We start from the raw sequence: 27,900 nt of genomic DNA on the forward strand, positions 1-27,900 counted from the left end.
GCCAACAGTACGGCTTGACATAAACATGTGTTTCCAAATCACCAAGATATATATATACTCACATGTCCATAGCAGTGTTTTCTTCAAGTCGGAAGCTGTCGCTGTTCACCACGACGAAGGTGATATCCGTTCTGAAAAAAACAGTGACTTCATTAGATACTGTCGCATATTTGAACAAATACATGTACGTCAAAGTGCACGTTGATTTGGTCAATGATAAGCAAGTTACATTGATCTTCTCCTATAGAGAAGGCTAACAGGACAGGAGAGGAGAATGCCATCTTACCCAGTGATGTCAAGGTCCAACACGCTGGATCCTACTTCAGTAAACAGTCGGCCTTGGATTTTCTCGATGATAATGATACGTCCAGTGACATTCTGTAGTGCTTGTCTGTAGAACTCCATCTTTGGTATAACGTTTTCCGGAGGGGTATTCGTCAGAACAAGAATAAACCGGTTCTTGTTTTCAATTAGGTTCACCTGTAACAGATAGCATTATTTCATTAAGCATTATTTCATTAAGACATGCACCCGCGTACAATACGGATATGGTGATGGTTGTCAAGACAACAACACTATCAAACGCTGCATTGATTGTCTTAAGTGTTTACTTACGTAAACATTTGATTCCGCTTGTAGCCGTTCTGACGTCATTGCGTTATCGCTAGCTGTGACCTTGAACACAAACTGGCGCGGGAAGGCTTCCTCGTGGGAGAAGTCCTTTGTGGTGTAGATTTCCCCGTCAAAGTTGATGTAGAAAGGCACCTCATCAAACAGCCCTGGGATGGGGCTGACGGAGTAGGACACTATCCCGTTCAGGCCTAAGTCTGGGTCAGTCGCCTGGCGGAGAAAGGTGCGCGTTACACTTTTGAATACCTCGTCAATGTTATTTATTACAAACATCTTAAACATAGAAAAACAAATTGGAGGCTACTCATATAAAAAAAATATCATAGATACATACACTTTAGAAAACACATTTGATTAAAATATTATTTTAAACCAACACATTCCACATTTGAAGAAAGTATTATTTTATGAAAATTACTTTTCTTATCTCTAACTGGAATGTCCAGAAGCCGTGGTGTAAAGGGTTTTCCGGAATACCGGTTTCAATGTCCTACACATAGTTGTGTGTGAACTTACCTGCACTTGAGTGACCTTGCTGTTAGGGGGCGCTGCTATGCTTATAGCCGTCACATATGCCTGCAGGTTAACGACAGGATACACGGGGAAGTTGAACGAGGGGGCGTTGTCGTTGACGTCAGTCACCGACACCAATATGTTGGTGTATTCCCACGTGTTGTATACTGCAACCCATAACAAATAGCAATTAATCGTCGGCCCTGGGAAACTGATAAATTGAGTTGTGGTAACTGAATTATTATATTTAGATGATTGTGGGAGAACATGGTCCTGTAAGAGAAATGAGACAATCTGCTGACGTACCTGCATTGTTGATAGATCGCTTGCTGACAGTAGTCTGGTGATGGACTCCAACAGTGATGTTATACAGGCTTCCTTGCTCTCTGTCCAAGTTCCCGATCATATACAGCTCGCAGTTCTTGCCGTCTCGGGTTGTCCGAACACTGAATATAGCTACAATGAGAACATGTTAATTAATACATCATAAAAATTAACAGTAAATTAAAAATGATTTACACTGATCAATCCAAATCACAATGTTTTTATTTTTCAATTCGATTAGCTTTTGAGATTGGTGTTACTGAATTTATGTTCACACTTACTCCCGACCAAATCAGCTTCCCCGTTAATGTAGATGATTCGGCACTCCACATTGAGATCAATGTCTTGATTCTCCGTGTCCAGGACTATCAATGATTTAAAGCGGTTGCCGTCCCCGACCGAGTTCTCCGGTAGCACAACGCTGAAAGAGATAACACGGAAGTTATTAACCATTAAGCCACCACGTTATTCTCTGTGCTCTTTGATAACTCATTCCACTTCAACGAATCGCCCAGTAAAAGTTAAATGAATATTTGAATGGCATCATTTGAAAAGGAAGCATTTACATTTTGAGTATATTGACACGGGGACAATAAAGTCCGGAAGTTGAGCTTTACGACGTCAATTGAATAGTGAAGGCGATGGAGACCGTTGAAGAGACTCACTAATAAATAGGCGCTGTGAAGCCGAGGATCCTGGGCCCTGTACTGGTGCGGGTCACGTTGATGCGAACTGGAACTCGGCTGCTTAACGGTGTCCAGCTCTTGTCAATAGCAATAATATTGAACTGAAAAGACAAAACACATATTCAATGCCTTCATGAAACACAAATCAAATGATATCTTTTTAACGAAGACCTCGATTTCCCAACAACTGCAAACTTAAGATTATGACAGGTTTAAATACCTTCGGTCAGGGCCATATACTTACGAAGAATGACGGAGTATCAGTTGATACGAGCGGGTTCCTGATGCTCACGATGCCATCGGAACTGACGTCGAAGTACCACACTGCGTCTTTGTATTTGGGATCAACAATATAATTGAACTCTGCGTTGGGGGTCTGAAATAGTTAAAGATACATTTCATGTTTGAGCTCAATTTATTGACATGACATACAACTTTAAGAAACAGTCCACTCCATGGTGGGTCAGTCAGTGTGGTTTTACGCCGCTTTTAGCAATATTCCAGAAATATCAAGGCCATTTAGGCGGGATACACCAGAAATGGGCTTCACACCTGGTATCCATGTGGGGGGTCGAACCCGGATCTTCAGCATAACGAGCGGACGCTTCACCATCAGGCTACCCAACCGCCGTCTCTACTCAATGGTTACTGGGATATGACATGTATTGCTTAACGCAATGATTTTCCAAAATAAATTGTTAATGTTTCAATAAAAATAAAATGAACTTACATTTTGATTCAGAGGTACATCCTCATCAGCATCAAGAGCGGTGACAGTGAACAGCGTTCTCCCAACAGCCGCAGTGTCCTCAATAGTTGCCCCATAGCTTGTGGAAGTGAAGCGTGGGGTGTGTATGTTGCGGACAATGTGAATCTCCAGCTGAGCAGTGGCGATCTTGGGAGGCAGGGCGCGGTCAGCAGCTTCAATAGTAATCTGGAGACAAGAGATGGCGCGTTCTATATGTTCTGTAGACCCTTTAAAGTCGTATCTGATATTCCAGATGTATTTTGGTTTCCTGTAATCTTTCATGATTGTAATTTGCTGTTAGTTATTCCGACGTTAGAGTGCCACTTACATAAAACGTATCTGGGACACCATGTTTGCTGAGAGTCTGGGCCAGATATATGTCTGCTGATGTCGGACTGATGATGAAGAAGTCGTAGTTATTTCGGAGGGTGGAGCTCTGGAAGCCGGGGAACGTCACGCTGGTGATGCGGTACACTAGCTGGCCGCTTGGCGTCTAGAAGACAACATTATTTATATCATTATGATTGTATACTTGTTACAATCATCATAATCATCGTAATTACATCTATTAATAATTATTATTATTCATGTAATTTTATTAATTTGAAAGGAGTAGAAAGGGTCAAGAAAGTATCACAATTTACAATTTTTTAATAGGATACCAATCATTAAAGTATGAAGGCAACTCACGTCACTAGGGTCTGCATCTGTGGCCCTGATGGTTGCTACGACGTCCTGAACAGCCGTGTACTCGGAGATGGTGATGTTGTACGCCGACTGTACAAACACCGGGGTGTTGGGGTTACGTCGCACGGTGACAACCAGGGTAGCCTCACTGCTGCGGTACAGGGCACCTTCACCTGGGTAGTCCCGGGCTCTCACGGTCATCTGGAAAACAGATTGTGTTTATTTCCCATTTTTATAAAGGCCAACATTTTCCATCTGTTAGACATGCCATGACATTCTACCTTGTAGCATTGACTGGAACTTAATGTGGTTGGCAGTCCACAAACATAAATGTCTCTGTCTAGTATGTAGCGGTCACACATCGAGCTAACTATATGGATAACGGTGTTTTAGTTGTGTTTTATGTTCAGACAGGTGATCCTTACAGTGTATACAGCTGCGTTGTCCATCAGCAGAGACGCCGCCATACTCAGCACGCCGGTGTTCTCGTCCACGTTAAAGTACAGAGATGTGGGTATAGTTGACAGGAGAGTGTAGGTGACTCGGCCCTGTAATTGAAACATTACCACATTATTTGTCAGCAATACCTATAAAACGAACCCTGACAAACACATTAAAATTGAAACTGATAATGATCCACGTTTTCCATTTAAATCCTTTTAAGCATTATTCAGGTGACATTTACTAAGTGCCTCAGCTTATACCACAAACAGATAAATGAATGTTTTAAATTTGATTAGTATGGTTTGAAAAGCCGGCTGACTTTCTTCAAACGATGATGAAATTGAGTTAAGAATGTATCTGGCGATGATGAATGATCCCACTTACACCATCAGCATCTGCAGCCTGTACTTGCAGGAGGCTGGTTCCAACAGAAACATCCTCATCGATATCAGTCTCATACACGTCACTGGAGAAAGCAGGACCGTTGCGGTTTCTAACAACGTTGACAGTCACTTGAAGTGCTGAGAATTTAGTAGGGTACCCATTGTCTGTTGCTAGGATATTGAGGACATAACTCAGGGGTTGGTTGGCGTCTTCTTGGAGGCTCTTGGTTACCGACAGGGTACCTGTTGTAGGGCTGACGTAGAAGAAGTCGCGCACGTACAGGGGTATGGAGTTCTGGGCGTCGATGGTGTACGTTATTCTACCATTATTCCCCTGAAACAAATGATGAAATAACTACATTAAGATTAATTTGGAATATAAATTATTAAATTTGAAAATTCTTTAAAAAATTCAATGGTAATAATTCAAATTTTCAAAAATCAAATTTAAAGTACTGATCCTTTTCATATCAAACAGATACAGCAGAGAGAGGATGTGTAGCCTTGTACTCACGATGTCCTTATCTGTAGCATTGAGCTGACCAAGTGAAACGCCCAGAGGGTAATTCTCCGCCAAGTTAAACACCAGGTCATTATGCAAGAAGCTTGGAGCATTGGCGTTCCTGGTAATGACCACTCTGACAATCACTGTGGCGAACACTGCTGCGTCCGTCTGTCTGTAGGCACGTATACGGATAACATAGGACTCCTGAGTGTCTGTTTTGAAGGGTTGGGCCACGCTCACTAGACCCGTATCTGGACTGACGCGGAACAATGTAGAGGCCATTCCGTCACCATTGATCTCATAGATCAGCTTATTCTGAAACAGACAATATCAATATGAATGGCACCGCATGTTATCGCATCTGATAGTTGACGAAAGGTTGTTTACACACAGAAGTTCTGTATTCAATTACGTCTGTTTCATGTTGATGTTGGAGCGTTAACAACTTACATCAAGTGGGTCTGTGGCATTCAGGTCAATCACTACAGTGTCTATTGCTGTGTTTTCAGTCAGACTGACGATGTATTCTGGTTCCTGGAAGAACGGGGTTCCTTCGCGACGAATTCGGATGACCACTGTTACTTCAGAGCTCTGAGTTGGTGTGCCTCGGTCGCTGGCACGAATAGTGAGCTGTCATGGGAAAAACATCAGAACTTTAACTTAAAATATATAGCGTCAAATATAAATATTACTTTTGATCATTTTGAAAATTATTATCCATACATGTATTTTATAAATAATGGTATTTGACATATTTTATTTGTTGCGGTCCATATATTTCATTAATGATATATTTTCTTACCTCGTAGGTGTCATTAGCAGCGGTTGTGAGGGAGACTCTGGCCGTGATATTTCCAGTCATCATATGAACCTCAAACAACCGTTGCGCCTCTGCTGGACCAGTGAGTGTGTAGACGATCTGACCATTGGGCGTGTCCACAGAGTCGGTGTCCACTGCTTGCACGTGTAGGATAGGGGACAACACGGACATGGTCTCGGACACGGTGACGTCATACTGATCAGGGTTGATGAACACTGGCCGTCCACTGTTTCGCTGGATCACAACTGTAGCAGTAGCGGTGTCAGATCGACTACTGGCGCCCAGATCACGGGAAATTATATTAAACTGTAAAGAAAACACGTGTCAGCAGGTATTCGGTTGATACAATCATTGTAGTATGGGGATTCGATAAGAATAACGTGAGACTGATGATTAAAACATTTGCACCGAAAATGTTTTAATAGCATTCTTGTGGCTGGTATATTGTTCAGTATTTATCTGGACAGAATTCTACTCACCACGTAGGAGGAAGCGGTGCTCTCTGACAGATCCTTTGTGGTTCTAATAATGCCACTGAAGGGATCCACTGAGAAGAACTCGTTGGCTGGCGAAGTATTGTCTATGTCGTATGTGAAGGTGTTTTCCGGAGCCTGAATAAAAACACAATAAATCAAAGTCACACCTTAGTTATGTTGGATTACATCCTCCATAGCGTAACGGATGTGTGAATGTCATGTGGGGATTACATTGAGGGTTTTTATTGTTATATTGTTATAAACATTTAGATCTGTAGGTGACATGTTTTCAAAGGTTTACTTACGGTAATATCATCATCCGTGGCAGTGACTTGTAGCACGCTTGATCCTACAGGGATGAAGTCGTAGATGGTTTGCATGTACGACTTCGTCACAAAAACTGGGGAATACAGGTTCCTCAACACTCTAATCTGAACTGGCTCTGTTATGACGATCTCTGGACTGCTGGTGTCATAAGCAGATACCAAAAGCTGTGAAAAAACGAAAAACAGTTTTGTGAACTATTTTTATTATATTAGTGTGAACTATTTTTATTATATTAGTGTCAAAAATTAAACATTCATTTACAATGAAATATGACATTTATTATAAGCCAGATAAAAAGTCAACTTCACAAAATGCCTGATATGTCTTTTGGGAAGATCTGTTATTTCGCAACTTACCGTATATTTAGCATAGACATCGGTGTTGAGAGTCAACTCCTGCTTCACTATGATGTTGCCAGTGATGTCGCTGATGGAGAAGTAGTCGGTGCCGGGGGCGATGCCGTCCAGTCGGTACCTCATCATTCCCTTGTTGTCGGGGTCACGGGCGATGACGATCACCACGGTGGAGTTGACTGGCTGTCGGATGGGGACATCCAAGACGTACGGAGCGTTCAGGAACCGTGGGGGACCATTGTCTCGTTGTACAGTTATAACCACGGTCACACGATTTGTTTTGGCTATACTGGAGACGCGATTGTCTGAAGCCTCTACTTCGAACTGGAAACGTCATTAAAATATTGGATGAAGATGATGCTATGTGTAATTAGCTTCATTTGTCACACTGGTCATAATGGAACTAAGATGAGAGAATGTATTAGACTGATCATTCTTAAGCTATTATCTTGTTGAATTTCATCATATAACTATATTATATATTATTTGAAGGTTTTGTATGAGCTGATAATTGAGGTGATCACGTACCACAAACTGATTCTTGGACGTGTCCTGCAGAGATGAACCAAGGGAGATAACTCCACTGTCTGGATTCAGATAGAATAGTTTCTGTTCCTCGGCAGTGCCTAGATGGGTGTATGTGAGCTTGTCCTGGAAATCATTAATCATAAACATATGCATAAGTACCTTTGTCTGTAATGTATTTCTAGGTGAATAGTAAGTATTTGATCGGCATATAACGTTTGGTAGACATATCGTCTGTAGTAATCACAGAGGAATATTCATGCACATTCAACACAGGAACACCATGACATCGTATAAGGACTCACCCCGTCAGCATCACTAGCGACGACCTGAACCAGGGACTGATACAGGGGGAAGTTCTCTTCCACAGAAGCTTCGTAACTCGCAGAAGAGAAGATGGGACCATTGGAGTTTCTCACTACCCGGATGACGAGATCTGCCTGTGTGCGGTTGTCAGGTCGTGCGGTGTCGTAAATCTGTACCCGAGCCTAAGTAATAGAAATAAATAAGTAAATATAACTTTGAACGGCATTATGTTTGCCACATAGTTCAATACGAAGTGTTCAGTATTTCCTTGCTGTGTATAGAGTATACCGGACTTGGACCCACCGTGTACGACGTGCGGCCAAGCGTGTCTGAGAGGAGGCTGTTCATGAGGACGATGGCACCAGAAGAAGGGTCGATCTCGAAGAAGCTCTTTGCTGGGAAGACCCCTGTCAGCTCATACTTTATTGTTCCTTGGATGTCCGCGTCGTATGCATCTGCAGTGAAGATGGCTCTGTCGACTGGGAGGTCCTCGTTCACGTCTATGGTGGCGGGGAGGTTGTTGAACTGAGGGGAGTACAGGTCACGGAGGACGGTCACTTGGACGCTGGCCGTGGCGAACTGACGGTTGCTGCTGGTCATCTCAGTCGCAGTCACGAAGATCTTATAACAAAATAAAAGCAATAATTATTATAAAACATAAACACTTGGACTTCTATTTGAAAGAAGAAAATCAGAAAAAGAGCCCAGTACGTATAGTGTTTATTTCAATGCTCGTACTGTACTTACAGTGTATTCGGTTGCCTTGCTGGTATCATCTGTAAGAGCTTTGGAAACTCGGAGTAAGCAAGTGCTTGCGTCGATGGCAAAGTAGGCTTGTGCGTCCACTGAGCAACTGAGTTGAACCTGGAGGAAGAAATGGTGTTGATTATACATCATCAAACAGAATACTCATTAAACAGTGTTGTATGTACCGTTATATGACCTCGACTATGTTATTGAAAAGTCAACTTACGCCATCGGGGTCTGATACGTTGAGTTTCTGGATATAGGTTCCCACGTCCACGTCTTCCCTGAGCGTCACTCTGTACGTAGAGGGACTGAATACTGGACCGTTCAGATTCCGGAGTACCGTTATGTACACTTCGGCAATGGCAGCAAGGTGTGGCACGCTCGTGTCATAGGTACGGACACGAAGCTACAATGAATGAACATATGGTGTCTGAGTGAACACTGCGTGAAGTTTGAGTCATGTACAGTATATGAGCTTGAAACAACTGTAGTAAGTGATTCAGTCTATTCGAGGTCAATACGTACCGTGTAGGACCCAAGTCGAAGATTGTCATTGCGGAGGTTTTCCTCAACTGTTATTTCACCAGTCATATTGTGAACCTTGAAGAAACTTGGTGCAGGATAGTTGCCGATAATTTCGTAATACATGCGACCCTGGAAACAATACAAATAATTCTTAGAAAAAAAAAGTAAAAAACATATTTATAAGGTTTGAAAAGCAATCAAATCCTGTTAAATATTTCACAGACATTTTCGGAAATATTTCAGACATATTGTTCACGAAACACATACAGCCAGGTTCTGTCTTGTTGCTTGCACGGAGCTGATGAAACTGCCAACAGCGATGTTTTCGTTGATGTTGACAGCGTATCTACCATTGGATGAGAAGACGGGTACGACAGTGTCGCGGTCGATGCCGATGAAGACTGTTGTTGTCGCAGTGTTTGCAGTTGGGTAGCCATTGTCAGACACTGATACGGTACACTGAAATAGTAAACGAGTTGAATTAGAGATATTTCCAAGCAGGATGCAGTGAGTTAGCTTATGGAATCTCAACGATTTTTAAGTGGTCATTCTGTACATGTTATAGGAGACTTACTGTAAATGAGCTATCTGCCGTATCCATAACCGACTGCCGGAGGTATATGAAGCCATTATCCGCACCGACATAAAACATGGTGACGCATCGCTCGTCGCCGCGTATATCATATGTAAGGCGATCCTGAAAACACAAAGAGGTCTGATTAAGCCTGATTCTTTATGTGTGGCATTTGTACGAAAAGGTTTCAATTATCGGGCGTTTTTTATATAATGCAAGTAACAGTCCATGAACTGACGCTAGGTTGTTTCGTAACCAAATATTACTTACATTGTCAGCGTCGTTAGCGACGACAGTCAACAGCGATGTTCCTATGCGCGTCGTCTCCGATATGCGTGTGGAGTAGGATTGTTGTTGGAAGTCAGGATGGTTGACGTTCCGCAAGATGGAGATTTTCACGTCCTCTTCGGTGTACACGTTAAGATTAGCGCTGTCTACAGCTCGGATACGCAGCTGCGAATGAATAATTCCAATTGAATATCAAGAATAACGATTAGTTAATACTGCTGTAAATGCATAAAGGAACATAGTGAGAGGTGATACACATTCCTTACAGAGTGGTGAGGTAACTTACTGGTTAAAGCATTCGCTCATCTCGGGTACAATATTTGAAGCACATTTCTGGTATTCCCCGCCGGCATATTCTACTAAACACGACTTAAAACTATATATATTTGTTTTTATACCATACACTTACAACATAGTTCATGGCGCGGTCATTCCTGAGGTCACCTCTGACAACAATGTTGCCACCAGAGGTAACCATGAAGAAGGTTGGTGCTGGCGGAACTCCCATCACGCTGTACTGGATTGAACCCTAAAAGAGAATTGGGTATATGGATTAGCAAGAAGAAAAACACTGTTCAGTTTAACCAAGAACGAGAGTTCCATTACAGCTGAAGAGATGAAGACTCTAACTTGTTTCACATCTGACACTTGATGAAGTCGCAAACAGAAATCCTGATCATGTGGTCCAGATTCCTACCTGCTGGTCTTGATCGGTGGCGGTGACGGTGAATATAGTCGAGGCGTTGGCTGTGGTCTCGGGGATCACCACAACGAGTGGGGAATTCTCGAACCGTGGGGCAAACTCATCCCTCCGTACATACACGACAACCTCCGCCCGCGACTCGCGAGGTGGCCGACCGCTGTCAGTGGCACGGACTGTCATCTGCAAGGTAGATGTGGCAAGGATAAACACTGTGCTTACATTGAAGACATTGCTTACTTCAGATTGAATATATACTGAATATTATTAGCAATATTTTATACATTTGGGGAAAAAATGTGTTTGAATGACTCATTTTTATTTTCACGAAGAAACCCAATTAAGTGCAAAGTGTTTCTTCCTTTTTCTTCCTTTTGACCATTTTCAGTGCATATTGCGTGCATCTGTTACTAGAAAGAAGTTCTGGTAAAGAAAAACTCAAACCATGAGGAAACTTCATTAATGTAAAACGTCGGCCTTTTTATGTGAGAACAATATTACGACTCCTTTCTACTAAAACATTTAACAAGATTACTTACCGCAAACGTATTAGCGCTTGATGCAGAGAGTGGTTGTCTAAGGTAAATAGCTCCGGTTGGTCGCTCAATGAAGAAAAACGAAAGTGCAGATCCACCGCTGTTATCGGCGACGATGTCATACGAAATTGTGTCCTGAAAACACCGAGAACAGTGTCATTAAACATTTGAAGGATATAATATATGGTTGGAGGAATTCCTGTTTGTTAATGCTTTGTTGTTTTTACAGGATGTTTCGAGATACTCACCCCATCAAGATCCGAAGCTGTCACGTTCAGAACCGGGACACCGAGAGGGTAATCCTCGTCAACAGCCTGTGAATATCGGGTCTGAGTTAGTGTTGGTGCGTTCAGATTGCGCCCGACAGACACCAAGACATCAGCGGAGAGTCTTTGAGCGGGAACCTGGGTATCGTAGACAACCACACGGAGCTGAAAATTGTAAAAACAACATGTGAGACTATTCTTTCATATGAATCGGTCCGTTGTTTTGGGAAGAAGATTCAAACAGAGCCATCAATTTGGTTGACTTAGATTCATCAATTTGGTTGACTTAATGAGTACTATCAGTACTTACTGTGTATTCAGTGCGAGCCAGACCGTCATTCTTCAACGACTGTATCACAGTGATATGACCAGTGACGTTATTGATTCCAAAGAAGCTCTGTGCTGGATAGAATCCCACAGCTTCGTATACCAGGGTACCCTAAAACACAACAAATACATTTAACGAAAACAAATACTAAATCTCTGCAACAGTAAATATGTAAATATGTTGCTGACTTTATTGTGTATGTGAACCTTGACAACGTACCCTTTGGTCGTTGTCGACTGCCGCGACGGAGAGAATGGTGTCGTTTACAGGGCGTGTTTCGCCAATGGTCACTGTGTAGGGAAGGCCAACGAACTGAGGCAAGAACTTGTTTCTTCTGACAGTGATGGTCACAGTTGCGTCGTTGCTACGTTGAGGAATGCGGCTGTCACTTGCACGAACCGACAACTAAAATGAAACGTGTGATTAGAGCATTATAACCCACAAATATCATCTATTTCTATAGAAGTTTACAGCGGATGTATTATGTCCTTCACTAGAATCAGTGCCTACCAAAAAGCTGTTCTGGACTGTTGATTCAAGACTCTTGGTCAGGAAGATGACTCCGGTGTCTGGGTTGAGGTAGAAGTAGTCGGCGAGGCTGGAGCTTAACATGCTGTAACGGATGTTGTCCTAAAAAGCAAACAACAAGCGATTAAAATATAGCACTAAACATTCTTTAGTGAAAACAAGCGGATGTCTGGAACCATCTGTTTATGGATGGTATCAACTATATATACTTACGTTATCTGCATCCTCCGCAGTTATGTTGATGACTCGTTGTCCTAAAGCAAACTCTTCTGGCAGCTCGATGGTATATGGTTCTCTGATGAAGATAGGTGGGTTGTCGTTCCTTGCGATGAAGATGCTGATGGTGGCTGTCGCTGTTTGAGACATGAACGCAGAGTCGTGTGCCTTGACACGGAGGATATAGTTCTGGTTGCTATCTAGCAGCAGGTTGGAACGGACTGTCACCACCCCCGTGGTGGAGTTGACGGCGAAGTAGCTGGGGGCTGGGGCGTCACCGACAATTTCATACGTGATGGTGCCCTGAAATTGATAGTGCTTGTTAACATTCGGTTCCTGGGGAGTTACAGGCGTAAATTGTTGGACCTACGAGTCCATGAAATCCATTTACCGCTATGAAAGAAGCAACGTGTACCTGTTTGTCAGAGTCAATGGCACTGACACCGTAGACTGACGTGCCAATCTGTGTCTTTTCTGAAACACTGAATGAGTATGGCCCTTGGACAAAGCGCGGAGGCTGGCTTCTCGCAACAGTTACAAACACTGTTGTATTGGTCAGTCTGACCGGATTGCGCTGATCGGAGGCTTGTACGAACATCTGTAATGGAAAAGATGTCACATTTTACCGAATGGTCATTATGTTTAAGAGCGGGAGGAAATTTATCTTGTTGAACATATATTCCAAGTGACATCAAAGACGTCTTAGTATATAAGCGTGACCTTGACCTTCGTGAAACACGGTACGTACCTGGTACTGTTGTGTTGGACTCTCATAGAGGCGTTTCTTCAGGAAGATGTCCCCTGAGCTGGGGGAAATGTAGAAATACTCCAGTGCCTCCATACCTCCCACAAGCGAATAGACTGGGACATCCTAAAACAGGAATCGTCAAATTAGCAACTTGCTTCGTTTACAACAAAAATATTCACATTACGTTTCAAATCATGTACGTGTACTACATCTGAAATACAAAAACGATATAATTATTACCGTTTGTTGTATCAACGGTAACAACGTCTTACCCCATCAGCATCAGTTGCAGTGACGGTGATGATCCGGGACCCTACAGTGGTAAACTCCAGAACTGACTTGGCATGCTCGTTAGCGGTGAAGACGGGTCCGCTGGGGTTACGGATTACACTGATGGTGACGGTGCTGTAGCCGATGTTGGTTGGATAGAACGTGTCGTAGGCTTGTACGCGAAGCTGAAATAATAAAATGATGATGTAGTCTTAAATCAAATGGTCACATCTAGTTACAGTTTAGTGATGTGTTGAAGTTATTTATATGTTGTTGCATTTCTGTTCGAGCAAATTAACTTACTGTATATAGAACAAGACTATCCTGGATCAGAGGAGTCTTGACGTATACTGCTCCAGAAGTTGAGTCGATCCTGAAGAAAGCCAGAGCTGAGCCATCGCCAATCGCTTCATACACAATATCTTCCTGTAATAAAACAGTCAGGTTTAGTTCATAAATCGTACACGTATCAGTTCTATTACCGGTATGATATCGCTATTATTGTATACTGACGTAGATCTATACAACATCCCACTTACCCTTCTGTCCTTGTCAGCAGCCTGCACCACAACAATAGGCTGTGAGGTGTTCACTTCAGTAGTCTCAGTGATAGCTGTAACGTAGGTCATCTGAGTAAAGACAGGCGGGAACTGATCTCTGTCTATGGTGATCTGGACGGTGGTAGTGCTGAAGAGTTCAGGGAACGCCTGGTCGCGGACTTGCACAGTGAACTGTAAAGTACATCATATGAGAGTTTTACACTTCAAATAGTATGTATCTTTCATTTACTCATACACACGAAAGAGTGATATTCAGTAATTCCACCCACAAGTGTTCTGACAAACATACCAGTAGTAGACACTTACTGTGTATTGTCGGGAGGTGCCCTCTTTAAGAGGTTTCCGGACACTGACGACGCCTGTTGAAGCACTCAAGAAGAAGAATTCAGCTGCATCTCGACCGTTAACGTCTAACTGGTTAAACTGGTACATTGGGATGTCCTGGGAAAAGAAGGGGATTACTTATGTAATACACTATTGGTGTTACATCAGGTTATTCCATAGGTACTACTAAGGATGAATTAAGAGAGGTGGTATTGCTTGGAACTTACCCCGTCAGCATCAGTAGCAGTGATCTGCAGGACACTGGCTCCCTGGACTGTGGACTCGGGGATGGTCACCACGTAAACGCCTTTGCTGAAGACGGGGGCGTTGGGGTTGCGGTTGATGTCGATCAATACGTCTACGGCAACACGGATTTCAGGACGCAAAGTCTCATATGCCTCGACTCGCAACTGTAAAGTAGCGTCCCAGTTAGATACAAATGCATGTGTATGTAAAAAAACATTTTCATATTACACATGAATATTAAAATTCTAATACAAGTAATTACATTCTTAAGGATGGGCATAAAACCACCCTTTGTAGCTGTTCACTACAAACACTCACCACGTAAAGAAGCGTCTTATATGTATCAGCCCCAAAGTTGTTCTTCAGAGTTATCTGCCCGTTACTCGGGTTCAAGGTGAAATACTCGGTTCCAGGGAAGTAACCCACCAAATCATACCGGATCTCATTCTGAAAAAAACAGAAATAGTCAAAGGTTAAAAGTGGAAACTGCAATAACGTTAACCTTTCAGTTTTAGCAACAACAAACACTGGAGAAGTGATCTTGAAGCTTAATAGGGGAGGTGATCTACTTACGCCCAAGTCTGGATCAACTGCCCGGACATTGATGACCGATGAGTTGAGGGGCCTATTGACGTCAACGGTTGCTCTGTATTGTGCGTCAAGGAACACAGGTGGGTTGTCGGTCACACGAACTATTATAATCCGAACTGATGCTTGTGCAAATCGGCCTCGGTTGTCCTCTGCCTTGAGATTGATCTGTTGGCGAGATAAAGTTGGCGTGTTATACATATCCAAGTATAGTATTTACTATCAAAGGACAGGAATTTCGAGTAGTCAATACGGAACGTAAGTGATGATCTAGTACTTACTGTGTACAGGTCTTCAGGAGCTCCACTGAGCGCTTTTTTGGTGCTTATGATCCCAGCATCTCGGTCAAGGAAGAAGTATTGTGTTCCACTCGATGTGGCGTTTACAAGCTGGTACGTCACGACGTCCTGAAACACCAACATAGATCACATGTTAACAGAAGTAAATACAGTCAGTCTATGAAATACAGTTTTAGGTCTCTATACATACATACCACTAACTGCCTACTGTGAGGAAATACCCATAGACTTACCCCTGCATCTTGGTCCACTGCAGTGATTTGGAGGATGCTGGTACCAATCACGACATCTTCGGACACCTGTGTTTCATATGTTGCGGATGGGAGGAAGCTGGGGCCGTTTTCATTACGAATAACAACGATGGTTACATCACTGGTGGCTCTGGCTGTGGGATACGCAGTGTCAAAGGCGACCACTCTCAGCTGAAATAGCAAAGCCCAATTGTTAATTAGAAGAAAGATTTTGTTGTCAATATAGTGTGTAAGCAGCCGAATAAGATGGCCAGAAGAGTGACTAGCGGGGTAACTACTTACAGTGTATGACGTGAACAGAAGGCCATCTGTCAACAGACTACGGATGATCCTGATGTTGCCGCTGGTCGCCTCAACATTGAAGAAGGATGTTGCTGGGTAAACGCCTATGGCTTCGTACTGTATAGACCCTTTCATGTCACTGTCCCGAGCACTGACCGCAACAATGGTGGAATTGATCTCCCGGGTTTCAGGAACGCTGATAGCATAGGGTCCTCCCACAAAGAATGGTGCACTGTTGTCCCGTGTCACGGAAATCAGTACTAGGGCAGTAGCAGTTTGTTCAGGAATTCTCTGATCTGTTGCTTTGACTGTCAGCTGAAACGTACAATATCTGTGTGAGTATGGGGGGTACGATATTTACCTACTGGTAATGGTATGGCAGGAATAGATTGTGCTGGGTATTGATGCAGGCAGAACTCACCGAGTATCTTGTGGCTGTGGAAGCCGAGAGGAGCTTCCTGAGAGAGATGAGGCCATTGTCAGGGTTGATGTAGAAGAGATTCTCGTCAATTGATAAGGACATGAGAGAGTATCGGAGTACATCCTGCAAAATCACAATACGTATGGTATAAATATTTTTTTCATGGATATAGCTGAAAAGGGATCGAAGCCTTTATATTTTAATATTTCTATATCATGTTTTTATAGCTCACCCCGTCGGAGTCCACAGCGGTGGCATTGATGAGGCTGTCGCCAAGAGGGTACGTCTCTGATACAGTCGCTTCATAAGGATCTTGCAGGAAGCGAGGTCCACTTGGGTTCCTCAAAACATTGACCGTTACATCAGCTGTCGTCTTTCTCTGGGGATGCTTGTCATCGTAAGCCAATACCTGGAACTGTACAAACCAGTGAAAAGAATTAATAGCAAAACAAACAGAACAATGTAGGCGGAAATATGTCTTTACATGAAATGTACACAAATGTTTATCCAGTGAAGGTGTATTTACTCACCACGATTTGAAGTCTGCTATCAAGGAGGAGACTTGATCTGAGAGTTATCGCCCCTGATGCGGGATTGACGTCAAAGTAGGCACTGCCAGGAAGCACCTGCTCATATACAATCTGGCCAATCAGATCTTGATCTATGGCTGAGACATTGAGAAGGGTTGCCTGGGTGCTCGCCTCTGTGGCCTCTGGAAGAACGATCTCATATGGAAGGTTTTGGAAAACCGGAGAGAACTGATTCCTGATAATGTCGATTCCTGCTGAGGAATTAGCACACTGTCTAGGAATACCGTTGTCACACGCTCTTAGGAGTATCTGTAAGAAAATTAAAATATGTTATGTTTTATGTTTAAAAAATAATTATATGTTTATTAAAGAAGAATTATATGCTTACTATAATATGAGTCCGATGATAAACAACTCTTAGGTATATGTAACATTCTTACCAGAACTTGGCTGATGTCGGCGTTGAGGACTGACTCCCTGAGAGTGATTATACCAGTTTGGCGTTCAATGTAGAAGTAAGGACTTGTCAGACCAAAAGGCATCGAGGTTTGACTGAGGATTTCATAGGTGACAATATCCTGCGATAAAAACAGAAACACAATTTATGCAATGACATCACAAAGGAAATACATGAAAAAGGATAAAATACAACTATAATCAGGATTGTGTTTCAAACGCTTGATAACTTACATCAGCATCCCTGTCATTGGCTGTAACGTTGAGAACACTAGTCCCCGCCATCATGGTCTCCGAGATGGTCTGGATGTAAGCGGACTGCAGCCACTGTGGTCTGTTAGGGTTCCTCACTACGGTGATAGCCACTGTTGAGGTTGCTCGTACCATAGGTCGGATTGTATCATAAGCAATTATCCGGGCCTGGAAAGCGAAATCACTTGTAAAAATACAATGTATGTGTAACGTCCCACCAATATGGAAAATGTGTCGTTCATTTCGACCAGCTTATCATAACATTTAGCTGCAAGAAAAAATCCATGCAAAACAATATGCATCATTAAATTCACACTTACCACATATTTAGCCGATCTGAGACTGTCACTCTTTAGGTTGTCAGTTGTGACAATCTGCCCAGTCTGTATGTCCACGCTGAAGAAACTCTGGGTAGGATAATCTCCAATGAGTTCGTAGTTGATGGCGCCGAGAAGATCACCATCCTGTGCAGTTACGTTGAAGACGCTACTGCCTACTGGTATGGCTTCGTTCACGATGGTGCTGTAATCCTGTGTGTTTATAAAGAAGGGGGCAGCCTGGTCTCTGATAACGGTGATGAGAGCGAGGACGGGTGTTTTCTGTTCAGGGTTGCCTTGATCTCGAGCTATGATCGACATCTGATAATAGAACAATATGTACATTTTATTGAACTTTCTGGATAAAACATTTATTGTTCAATTATGTGAATATTAAACTTCTGAACAAAATAATAATATTCCCTAAAAATAACATTTCCAGCTGGAATATTGGTATAAGTGGCTAAAAACCATACTCACTCACTCACTCAGTCAGTGTAAAAGATATGATATATTACACACCCTATAACCAGATCTGGATGAGGATGTGAGGGGTTCCCGGATGCTGATGAGCCCAGTGTCACTGGACAGGAAGAAATACTGGAGAGTGTCATTGTCACCGGCTGCTTCGTAGATCACTCGGTCCTTTGAACAAACCATTATAAATGTCAGTGAAAGGACATCAACTGTAAATGTTAAATGGAAGTTATTTCATATTTATAGAAGATACCATAGTATTGGTGCAGAACGTACCCCATCAGCGTCGGTCGCGGAAACCTGCAGTATACCGACACCAACACTAGCCGTCTCGTTGATGGTTACACGGTAGGGTGACTGGGTGAACTGGGGAGCGTAGATGTTACGGGATACCCTGATGTCAACTGTGGCAGTGGCGACCTCGGTCGGGTAGGCGGTGTCGATAACTGTCAGTCTCAGCTGAAACATACATTTTAAATATGTCACAGGAAGGAAACAATGTACATATTCTCGTTTTACAAGTATATATTTGTCAATGTGTATTGTAATGCCCGTGAGGTATATGTCCTTGTGTCCATACTTACAGTGTAGTTAAAATTGGCATTGTCTGTCCGGAGGTTGTTCTTCAGAGTGATGACGCCGTTGGTGGAGTTGATGCCAAAGTAAAAGGGGCCGATAGTGTCGCCGATCACTCTGTACTCTAGTTCTTCCTGGAAACATATTTTCAGTTCATTTCAATTTTATAGCGTATTTTCATGGGAATATCACTTCTTGTGTTATGTTACCTAGTTCTTATTTCATTGTTAATCTTCCAACACTGTAAACGTAATAAGACAATGTTCCATATTCTTTACACTTACCACAAGGTCTCTGTCAAATGCCGATGGTCTGAAGACCACGGTGCCTACAGGGACGGTCTCCTCAAGGCTGGTAATGTACGGCGTCTGTGAGAACACGGGCAGGAACTGGTCTCTCTGGACGTTGATCACGACGACAGCGAACGACTCCTTTTCATTGTCTCGCTGATCACGTGCTCGGGCCAACATCTAGGACAATAAATGGCCAGATTAGTAAGGAAATCATACAAGCTTCACGCACAGGCCCTCGTGTCTTTGCGAGGATTATGATTTTAAAAAATATTGTTTTTGAGATGACCCCCGACTCGAAATGCTTCACAGTACAATTCATTATGTCATAATGTATTATACTGTGAAGCATTTCGAGTTGGGGTCATCTCAAAATTTTGTATATATTCTATAAAATCTCTAATCCTCGCAAAGACAGGAGGGCCTGTGGCTTCACGTGCATATTGTCACAAACAGTGTCAGTCAGAAGAGGCAGAGGACCAACACATGAATCTGAAACATACCGTGAATCTGGCAGTGTCGACCGTGTCGTCTGTTAGAGGTTTACGGAGGTAGATGACCCCTGACTGTTCCAGGATGTAGAAGTACTCTAGAGCCAGGAGGCTGTTGGAAGCACTGGCGCTGTTGTCAAGTTCCAGGTTGAATCGCAGAACGTCCTGTAAATCAAGTCAAGAACATTTTGACTGACATAATCCGTGATGTGCAGTTAGATTTCTAAAGACATCTGAATATTATGAGTTGTCTAATGATCTTGAAACAATGAAATGAATAGTTACCCCGTCAGGATCGCTGGCCATGACCTGTTGTACGACAGACCCAAGATTCTGGTGTTCTGGGATAGTGATCTCATACCGGCTGCTTGTGAAGATGGGAGGGCTGGGGTTCCTCAGAACCTGGATACTCAGTAGGGCAGTTGCAGTCCTTCCGGGAGAGGCGTTGTCAAATGCGGCCACACGCAGCTACACGAACATAAATTATTGTACATTTTAGTACAGATTTGGTTTTGTGAACCACCTCTACGTTTTCAGAAACGAAATAATTTAAAATGAAATGACATATTCGTATGATATAGAAAAACGTCGCTGTATACATATGAAATACTTACAGCATAGTTGGATGCGACATCATCTCTGATGTTGTTGCGGACGGTGACGATGCCATTTGTTTGGTTAATGTTGAAGTAGTAAGGAGCTTGCAGGTCTCCGGTAGCCGTGTACACAATGGTGCCCTTGATGTCGGAGTCGATGGCGGAGACCCTGTAGACTGATGTGCCGATGTTTGTTGTCTCTAAGACAACCGTGTCGTAGGGCAGTTGGACGAACTGGGGTGGTGCCTCATCGCGGATGATGTTAACGATGACGTTGGCTGTTGAGGTTCGTTCTGGATTGGACTGGTCACTCGCGATAACGTTAAACTGGACGAAGGTAAATGAGATATCAGTGGTGGTCAGAGAGCAATTGAAGTCTGCTATAATCGTTACTGATTGTCACAACTCAACGTTAACATAAATAGTTATATGTATAATAGTTATTGGTATTTTGCAATAATTGATTCACATTACGAATGTTTTACTTACCCTAAACTGGCGATCATTGACAGACAAAAGGTTTTTTCTCAATGAAATGTAACCAGTGTCTTCGTTCAGGTAGAAGAATTCGTTGTCAAGAGTATCGCCCTTGAGACTATATCGGATGACGTCCTAGAAGAAAATTAACACCATTAAAACAGGGTTCAATCTCAAGATTTATTCCACAGAATTCTAATACTTATGCGATAAGAGCAAAATGTATAACACGAAATATGATCTTACGTTGTCCAAGTCAGTAGCGTTGACATCAACGATAAGGGCTCCAAGGGATGTGTTTTCATCTATCTGTCGTTCATACACTTGGGGGTTGAATGTCGGACCATTCGGGTTCCTGTCCACGAAGATGGTGGCTGTTGCGGTTGCTCTATTGCTGGGGTACACCGTGTCAAAAGTAACCATGGTTACCTGCAATATCAATATTACCATAACCTTTCGACTACAAAGTTCGAAATGCAATCCGAATGTCAGACATATGTTCATACGATTTGTAATTTACTGTCACTTGTGAAAGAATTTAATTGTTTCTACTTACATAGTAAGTGTTTGTCAGAAGGCTGTCGAATGCAAGTGGTCGCTTGATTGTAATGTCACCCAAAACGGCATCAATCTGGAAGAAGCTTGGGGCGGGATAGTTGCCGAGGATTTCATACTGGAGTGTTCCCTGCAAGTCCTGGTCAGTGGCAGTCGCCCGGATTACGGTCATGTTGACGGGGGAGAGACGCTGGACAGTGGCCCGGTAAGGGACGCGGGTGAACACGGGAGCATGATCGTCCCTCTTGATGGATACGATCACTAAACAGTTGCCGAACTTCTCGGGGACACCTTGGTCACGGGCTCGTATTGTCAGCTGAAAAATAATTATGATGACGTAAAAATAATGTGACCTAAAAATAACCGATCAAAAATAGTCAAGAATACTTTTTCTTTGTTTTTGTCAGTTGTAGTTGCATAAGGATGTACTCTCACCGTATCAGTGGGCTGGGATCCCTCTGTGAGAAGCTTCTTCAGTGAGATAACTCCGTTATCGGGATTCACATAATAGAATTCCAAGGCGCGGGTATCGCCGGTGATCTCATACTTGACAATATTCTGAAATCATGAAAGATTTTAAGAATTAAAACTAAAGAAAAATGTTACTCGTTTGATAAAAATTCATTATCAATGGTCGTAATATATAAAATGTAACTTGAAGCTAGACTTACGTCATCACTGTCACTTGCAGAGACCTGTGTTATGTTGGTGCCAAGTTCGTATGTGTCTGGAATGGTAACCTCGTAGGTGTTGGTGGTGAAGATGGGGGTGTTGATGTTGCGGAGGACGGCAATACCGATCTCGGCTGTATCCCTAACGGCAGGGTAGGCAGAGTCGTACACAACAACAACGAGCTGCAACAACAACGACGACGACATTAGCAATGTGTATACAAGTCTCCGAAATAATAGTTGTTGTTCTCATTTTCATCATCAGTAGGAGTCTCTAAAATCAACTTACTTTGTAGTTTGTCCCTCTGTCAAACAGGAGAGCTTCTCTGTCATAGACAGTAACCATGCCGGTGTTAGAGTTGATCTCAAAGAAGGCTGGAGCAACACCCTCCCCTATGATCTCGTACGTGAGGGAACCCTGAAAACCATCAAAGATTATTACGTTATTATGTTAGGTTTGAGCAGGGGCATTGTGCATATATATGTATATATCTTCAAATACATTTTCTTTAAAGTCATATGTAATTTGGACCTACCTGTAAATCAGCATCGAAAGCAGACACTTGGTAGACGGTTGATCCATTAACGGTAGTCTCTTGAACTGCAGTCGTGTAGGGATCGTCAACAAATTGAGGTCGTTGCTGATCACGTTCGATGACAATTGTGACGTTGGACCGTGAAGTTCTCTCTGGTGCTCGTTGATCACCAGCTTGAATTTGGAACTGGAATAGAAAAGCCTTATTTAAACATTGTAAATATTGTACTTTCAGAAAGGATTTTCTATTTTTGGATGTGGGATTTTAAATAGGATACATTGGTAGATAGTTACCTGGACTCTCTGCAAGTTAATTTCACGGAGTGAAATTTTGGTTGAGAGTTGTCCGGTTCTAGGGTTGAGGTAGAAATACGTTCCGGCAGAATTGCTGTCCAGCATTCGGTAGTCTACTAGATCCTGAAATGTTTAAATATTCGGTCAGAATACCATTTAGTATCCAAAAATAATAAATGAGAGTTCAAATATTCAAGATATTATATATCAAGATTATATATCAAGATTATATAACATTTTTTAATTTTAAGTTTTTAAACAAATGTTAAACGTTGAATCATTCTCACCCCATCCATATCGGATGCTGTAACTGTGAGAACCACAGTGCCTATGACAGTGGTGTCTCGGATGCTGGTCACATAGCTGTTGTCTGTGAAAACAGGCCCGTTCTCATTCCGTGTTACGGTGATGTTAACCACGGTTGTGGCGGTCTGTACACTGATGTCCAGTGTAGCGGTAGCCTCGATCTGGAGCTGGTAAAATGTCAGACGAGCAGGGTCAAGTCTCAAATCACGGCGAACAGCAATAGCACCAATCTGGGAACTGACGTCAAAGAAGGTCGGTGCGGGCGAGATCCCAAGCACGCGATAGGACGCAATCTGAAATGAGAGAAAGATAGTAAGACAAAATATAGTTCTGCTGAAAAATCAACTGATATGACAAATGCTAGATGTTAGGATGTCTTGGAGATTACTGTCAACGTTGTGTAAATGACCTGTAATGATGTAGTGTACATACCCCTGGTTGTGCGAGAGCGACCAAGATGTTTTTGTTAACCGCTGTGTTCTCACTGATGACTACCCGATAGTAGGGAAGGGTGAAGGCCAGGCGACCAGTCTCTCTTAGAACTGTTACTTCAACGTAAGTAACGGCACTCCTGCCGGGTGAGCCACCATCTGTCGCAGTCGTTCGGATCTGAGGGAGACATTTTGGGAGAGATTTTATAAGTATAAGCATAAAATACATAATGCTGAAACCGAATCACCGTTTAGCTTGTAAGGACACATATGACTTTACCGGGTACTCACCCTGAAGAGATTGATGTTGATATTTTCCACAGGTTTCAATAAAGTAATTTCTCCAGTGTTAGGGTTGATGAAGAAGTACTCTGGTGCCACATCATCACCTTCAATGGAGTACTGAATCGTGTTTTCTGGAGCCTGTAACAGAAAGGAAAGGTTTTACAAGTATATCACAAAGATACATATCATATTTGAAGGACTTAGGGATATTTACTTAAGAACGTTATCATTAACGTAATGAGACGTACCGTGGTGTCGGCATCTGTTGCATTCACGTCAGCAATGTTAGACCCCACGGTCAGTGTTTCCTTGATTGAAGTCCTGAAGAAGTCAACATTCATGAACACAGGAGGGAACAGATTCCTCAACACGTTGATGACTACAACCGACGTCGCACTTCTGGAAGGAACGCCGCCATCGCGAGCAAGAACACGGGCTATGTAGCGAATTTCAGTGTCTGTTGTCAGATCAGCACCATTTCTCAGCGTGATGAGACCACTGCTTGGGTTGATGGTGAAAAATGATGTCGCAGAATCGTCGCCAATAAGTTCGAAGGAAAGAACATTGAAAGGAGCCTGAAATTAAACCGATTTAGTTAGGATAAAACGTATTTTCTTAATCTCAGAGATTGCAATAATAAAATCGAATTTATAAAACAATGAAAATAATGAGGAAATTGTATGTATTTAGTAGTGTAGTGAATATACATCTATATATCGGTACATCAGTATGTTGTTCGTACCACAGTGTCCCTGTCTGCAACAGTTGTCTGGTAGACGCTGCTTCCCCCAGGGTGGTTCTGCGTTACTGTGGTTGTATAGGACGTCTGGAGGAACTCAGGGCTGTTCTGGTTTCTCCTGACGGTGATCGTCACGTCAACTGGCGTTGCGTTACGTTGGAGGGCGCCAAGGTCATTTGCTGTTGCTTGGAACTACAAAAGACATCATATGTACTAATGATTCATTTCAGAACGAATGGTAAATAATGTAACATAGTAGATACATAAGACTGTTAGTATATTATATTTCATTTGCTAAATACTGATATATATTATAGTAGATGAAGGTTGATGCTTACAGCAAACACAACTGTGTTTTGGGTGTCGTCGGTGAGAGGACGTCTGACGATGACGTCGCCAGTGACGGCTTCAATCATGAAGTAGGTGCTATCAATTGTGTCTCCTAACATACCATAACGCACAATCTGGTTTGGAGTCTGAAAAATAAAAACATTGATATAGCAAATGTCAGGTGTAGTAGAAACTCTACTGGACCCTAGTTACTGGGCTGTCACCGAAGATGAGTATGAAATATTCGGTACTTACTGTTGTGTCAAGGTCATTAGCAGAAACTCTGAGAACACGAGTTCCCACGGTTCGAGACTCCAGGATGACCTCTCCATACGAGTTGCTAGTGAAGGTTGGTGGGAACAGGTTCCTCTCAACATTAACCAGCACCACAATGACATCACTGAGTCGAGGACTGCCGCCATCTTGGACACGCACTCTAATCTGGTACTGATCTGTGACATCCGAGGAGATTGACTGGGACAAGCTGATCACACCAGATGATGGGTTTATGACGAAGTAGGTTGGTGCAGAGTCGTCACCGATGATGTCATATGTCAGGGTGTTGTACGGTGGAGTGAGGTCGGCATCTGTTGCTAACACGGTGATGACCTGGAATCCTGTCACGACATTCTGGCTGATGTTCTGTGTGTAAGGCTCCATGGTGAAGATGGGTGGGTTGACGTTCCTGATGACGTTGACGATCAATTTGGCGGGAGTACTGGACAGTGCCGGAGACCCCTGGTCAGTCGCCACGAGGGACAGCTGCAGGCAGAGAGGGTCAGTGTTATCAAATACCTACTGATACTTATCAGAACATAGCTACATTATAATCAGACGTAATTATGACAAAGTAATTTTATATGACTTCACAAAATGTTGTCGAGAAGTAGTTATCATGAATTAATATGACACGAGTTAACAATATGTCAGCCCGGATATGTCTGTGCCTACCTCATAACTGTTACTGGTTGTTCCAATGAGAGAAGTCCTCAAATACACGTTGCCGTTGACGTCATCGACGAAGAATATGTCGTGGTAGTTTGATGTTTGTGCGAGACTGTATATCACAACATTGTTTGGAATCTGAAGACAGAACATTCACAAGAAATTAGAATACACTCATGTGTCACATGAACAATCTAGTATCCAAAGGGAAGCTTGTTTTCTGTAAGCATGAAATACATGAAAACCGTTGTCCTTACATTTGTGTCTTGATCATCAGCAAAGACTTGAGTGATGGGGCTGAGGATGTTGTGTGTCTCAAGATGGTTGTACTGAAGTTACCGTTGGAGATCCAAGTGGGTGGGTGTTCGTTACGCCGTACGTGGATGGTGAGGACTTCATATATCTCGCAGGAAGGAGAGCCGCCGTCCCGGCCACGTACTCGTAACCTGTACATGGTCAAGGTGTCAGACACCAGGTTGGGCAGTGCGCTGACTGCACCACTGAAAGTGTTGATGCTGAAGTACACAGGTGCATTGTCGTCGCCGATGATGTCGTAAATGAGAGTGCTGAATCGTCCAGGTGGATCGTTGTCAAGAGCGGTGATATTATACAAACTGTTGCCAAAGTTGACTGAGGTTGGAATGGTGATGTTTGCCGGGAGGTTGATGAACTGTGGGCAGTTGTTGTTACGGAGGACGTTGATCCTCACAGTGGCAACCTGGGTACTTTGCTGTGTTGGAGTGCCAAGATCGGTGGCTCTCACCGTCATCTGATGAGCAGAGGAAACCAGAATATAAGTAAACATAAAATCAAACAGTAACATTTACTCAATGCAACTCAAGCACATGCAAATTATTGCAACTTATTGAAAAGTGAAAACGTATCTAAATCAACAACGTCTGAAAGGACCTTTTATATGTTTATTTACCGTATAGATTGTAGCGTCGTGTGTCGTCCAGAGTGAGAGATCGTTGAGCAGAGATGGTTCCATCAACATTGTCGATACTGAAGTAAGAAAGAGCCTGCTGTGTTCCTGTGGCCTCGTACCGCACGCTGTTGTAGGGGCTCTGTGGCAAAGGAACGTTGTGAAAATAATATCATAATTACAAAAGTGTTTACTAGCATGCAAAATGTACTTGAATAACAGACTTTTCTTGCAAAACGGGCATCACATACCTTGGTGTCACTGTCAGTAGCATTCACTCTAATGATGGAAGTACCCAGGGACTGGTCTCGTGATATGTCGGCCTCGTAGTTGAGAGGGTTAAACCGAGGCGCAAACAGGTTTCTGGTCACTTGGACATTGATTGTGGCTGTAGCTGTCCGTGCAGGCGTCCCTTGGTCAGTGGCCATTGCTCGGATCTAAAACATAAATGTGAATGTGAATATACAGGATATTCCCTTTTTCGCTTAGCGTTTATCAACAGAAAATCTACATAATGTTTAAAGTTATTTCTTACAACACCTACCCGGTATGAAGTCTCAGTGTCAGGAAGTATGGACTGAGCAAGAGTGATTTGTCCAGACACGTCGTCGATGGTGAAGAACGTGGTTGCGGAGTCGTCACCGATGATGCTATGACGGACGACATTGAAGGGAGACACGGTGTCCCGGTCCAGTGTTGTGACGTTATACACCAGAGATCCACTTGGTTCGGTCTCGGGAAGGAATATCCTGTACTGGGTGTTGAGAAACTCGGGGAGTGAAACTGTTTCGGTTGACAATCACCGTCACATTCGCCACCGAGCTGGTCAAGCGGGGAACTCCGAGATCATAAGCCCGTATGTACATCTGTAGAGATCAAGTTGATAATGTTATTTTGAATGAATTTTAATGATGACAGTATTGTGACCAGTTAAATATTTAACGGTTAAAGGAACGAATTCAGTTAATAAAATGATTGTGATATATATTGTTTGT

General features: G+C 42.9%; 1 protein-coding gene across 1 annotated transcript; it reads right to left on the reverse strand.

Annotated features, from left to right (window-relative positions):
• Window positions 1–58: 58 nt before the first annotated feature.
• Window positions 59–26,749, reverse strand: LOC124286674 (protocadherin Fat 4-like). Its single transcript, XM_046723079.1, has 74 exons — window positions 26,360–26,749; window positions 25,987–26,118; window positions 25,291–25,797; window positions 25,044–25,181; window positions 24,709–24,897; window positions 24,215–24,541; window positions 23,973–24,104; window positions 23,232–23,543; window positions 22,945–23,067; window positions 22,652–22,837; window positions 22,405–22,533; window positions 22,116–22,298; window positions 21,880–22,002; window positions 21,446–21,760; window positions 21,136–21,318; window positions 20,902–21,024; window positions 20,431–20,739; window positions 20,102–20,284; window positions 19,829–19,981; window positions 19,320–19,505; window positions 19,044–19,169; window positions 18,736–18,918; window positions 18,505–18,627; window positions 17,986–18,303; window positions 17,648–17,833; window positions 17,398–17,535; window positions 16,958–17,266; window positions 16,660–16,842; window positions 16,428–16,550; window positions 16,007–16,321; window positions 15,707–15,895; window positions 15,445–15,581; window positions 14,323–14,377; window positions 13,996–14,187; window positions 13,760–13,882; window positions 13,459–13,641; window positions 13,187–13,309; window positions 12,854–13,036; window positions 12,436–12,741; window positions 12,205–12,324; window positions 11,914–12,099; window positions 11,677–11,805; window positions 11,349–11,531; window positions 11,104–11,235; window positions 10,562–10,747; window positions 10,274–10,393; window positions 9,847–10,029; window positions 9,577–9,699; window positions 9,270–9,461; window positions 9,003–9,131; window positions 8,701–8,883; window positions 8,475–8,591; window positions 8,031–8,348; window positions 7,727–7,909; window positions 7,425–7,547; window positions 6,900–7,220; window positions 6,522–6,707; window positions 6,220–6,351; window positions 5,723–6,046; window positions 5,371–5,550; window positions 4,930–5,235; window positions 4,417–4,749; window positions 4,014–4,136; window positions 3,592–3,789; window positions 3,230–3,394; window positions 2,884–3,087; window positions 2,398–2,529; window positions 2,133–2,254; window positions 1,749–1,888; window positions 1,450–1,599; window positions 1,147–1,310; window positions 616–840; window positions 287–480; window positions 59–131 (listed from the first exon to the last, which is right to left on the reverse strand). The coding sequence occupies exons 1-74, from the start codon at window positions 26,747–26,749 to the stop codon at window positions 59–61; spliced, it is 14,097 nt and encodes a 4,698-aa protein (XP_046579035.1).
• Window positions 26,750–27,900: the final 1,151 nt, after the last annotated feature.

Source organism: Haliotis rubra, unplaced genomic scaffold, assembly GCF_003918875.1.
Source record: "Haliotis rubra isolate DU_JTF1 unplaced genomic scaffold, ASM391887v1 Scf39, whole genome shotgun sequence".
Lineage (NCBI taxonomy): Eukaryota > Metazoa > Mollusca > Gastropoda > Lepetellida > Haliotidae > Haliotis > Haliotis rubra.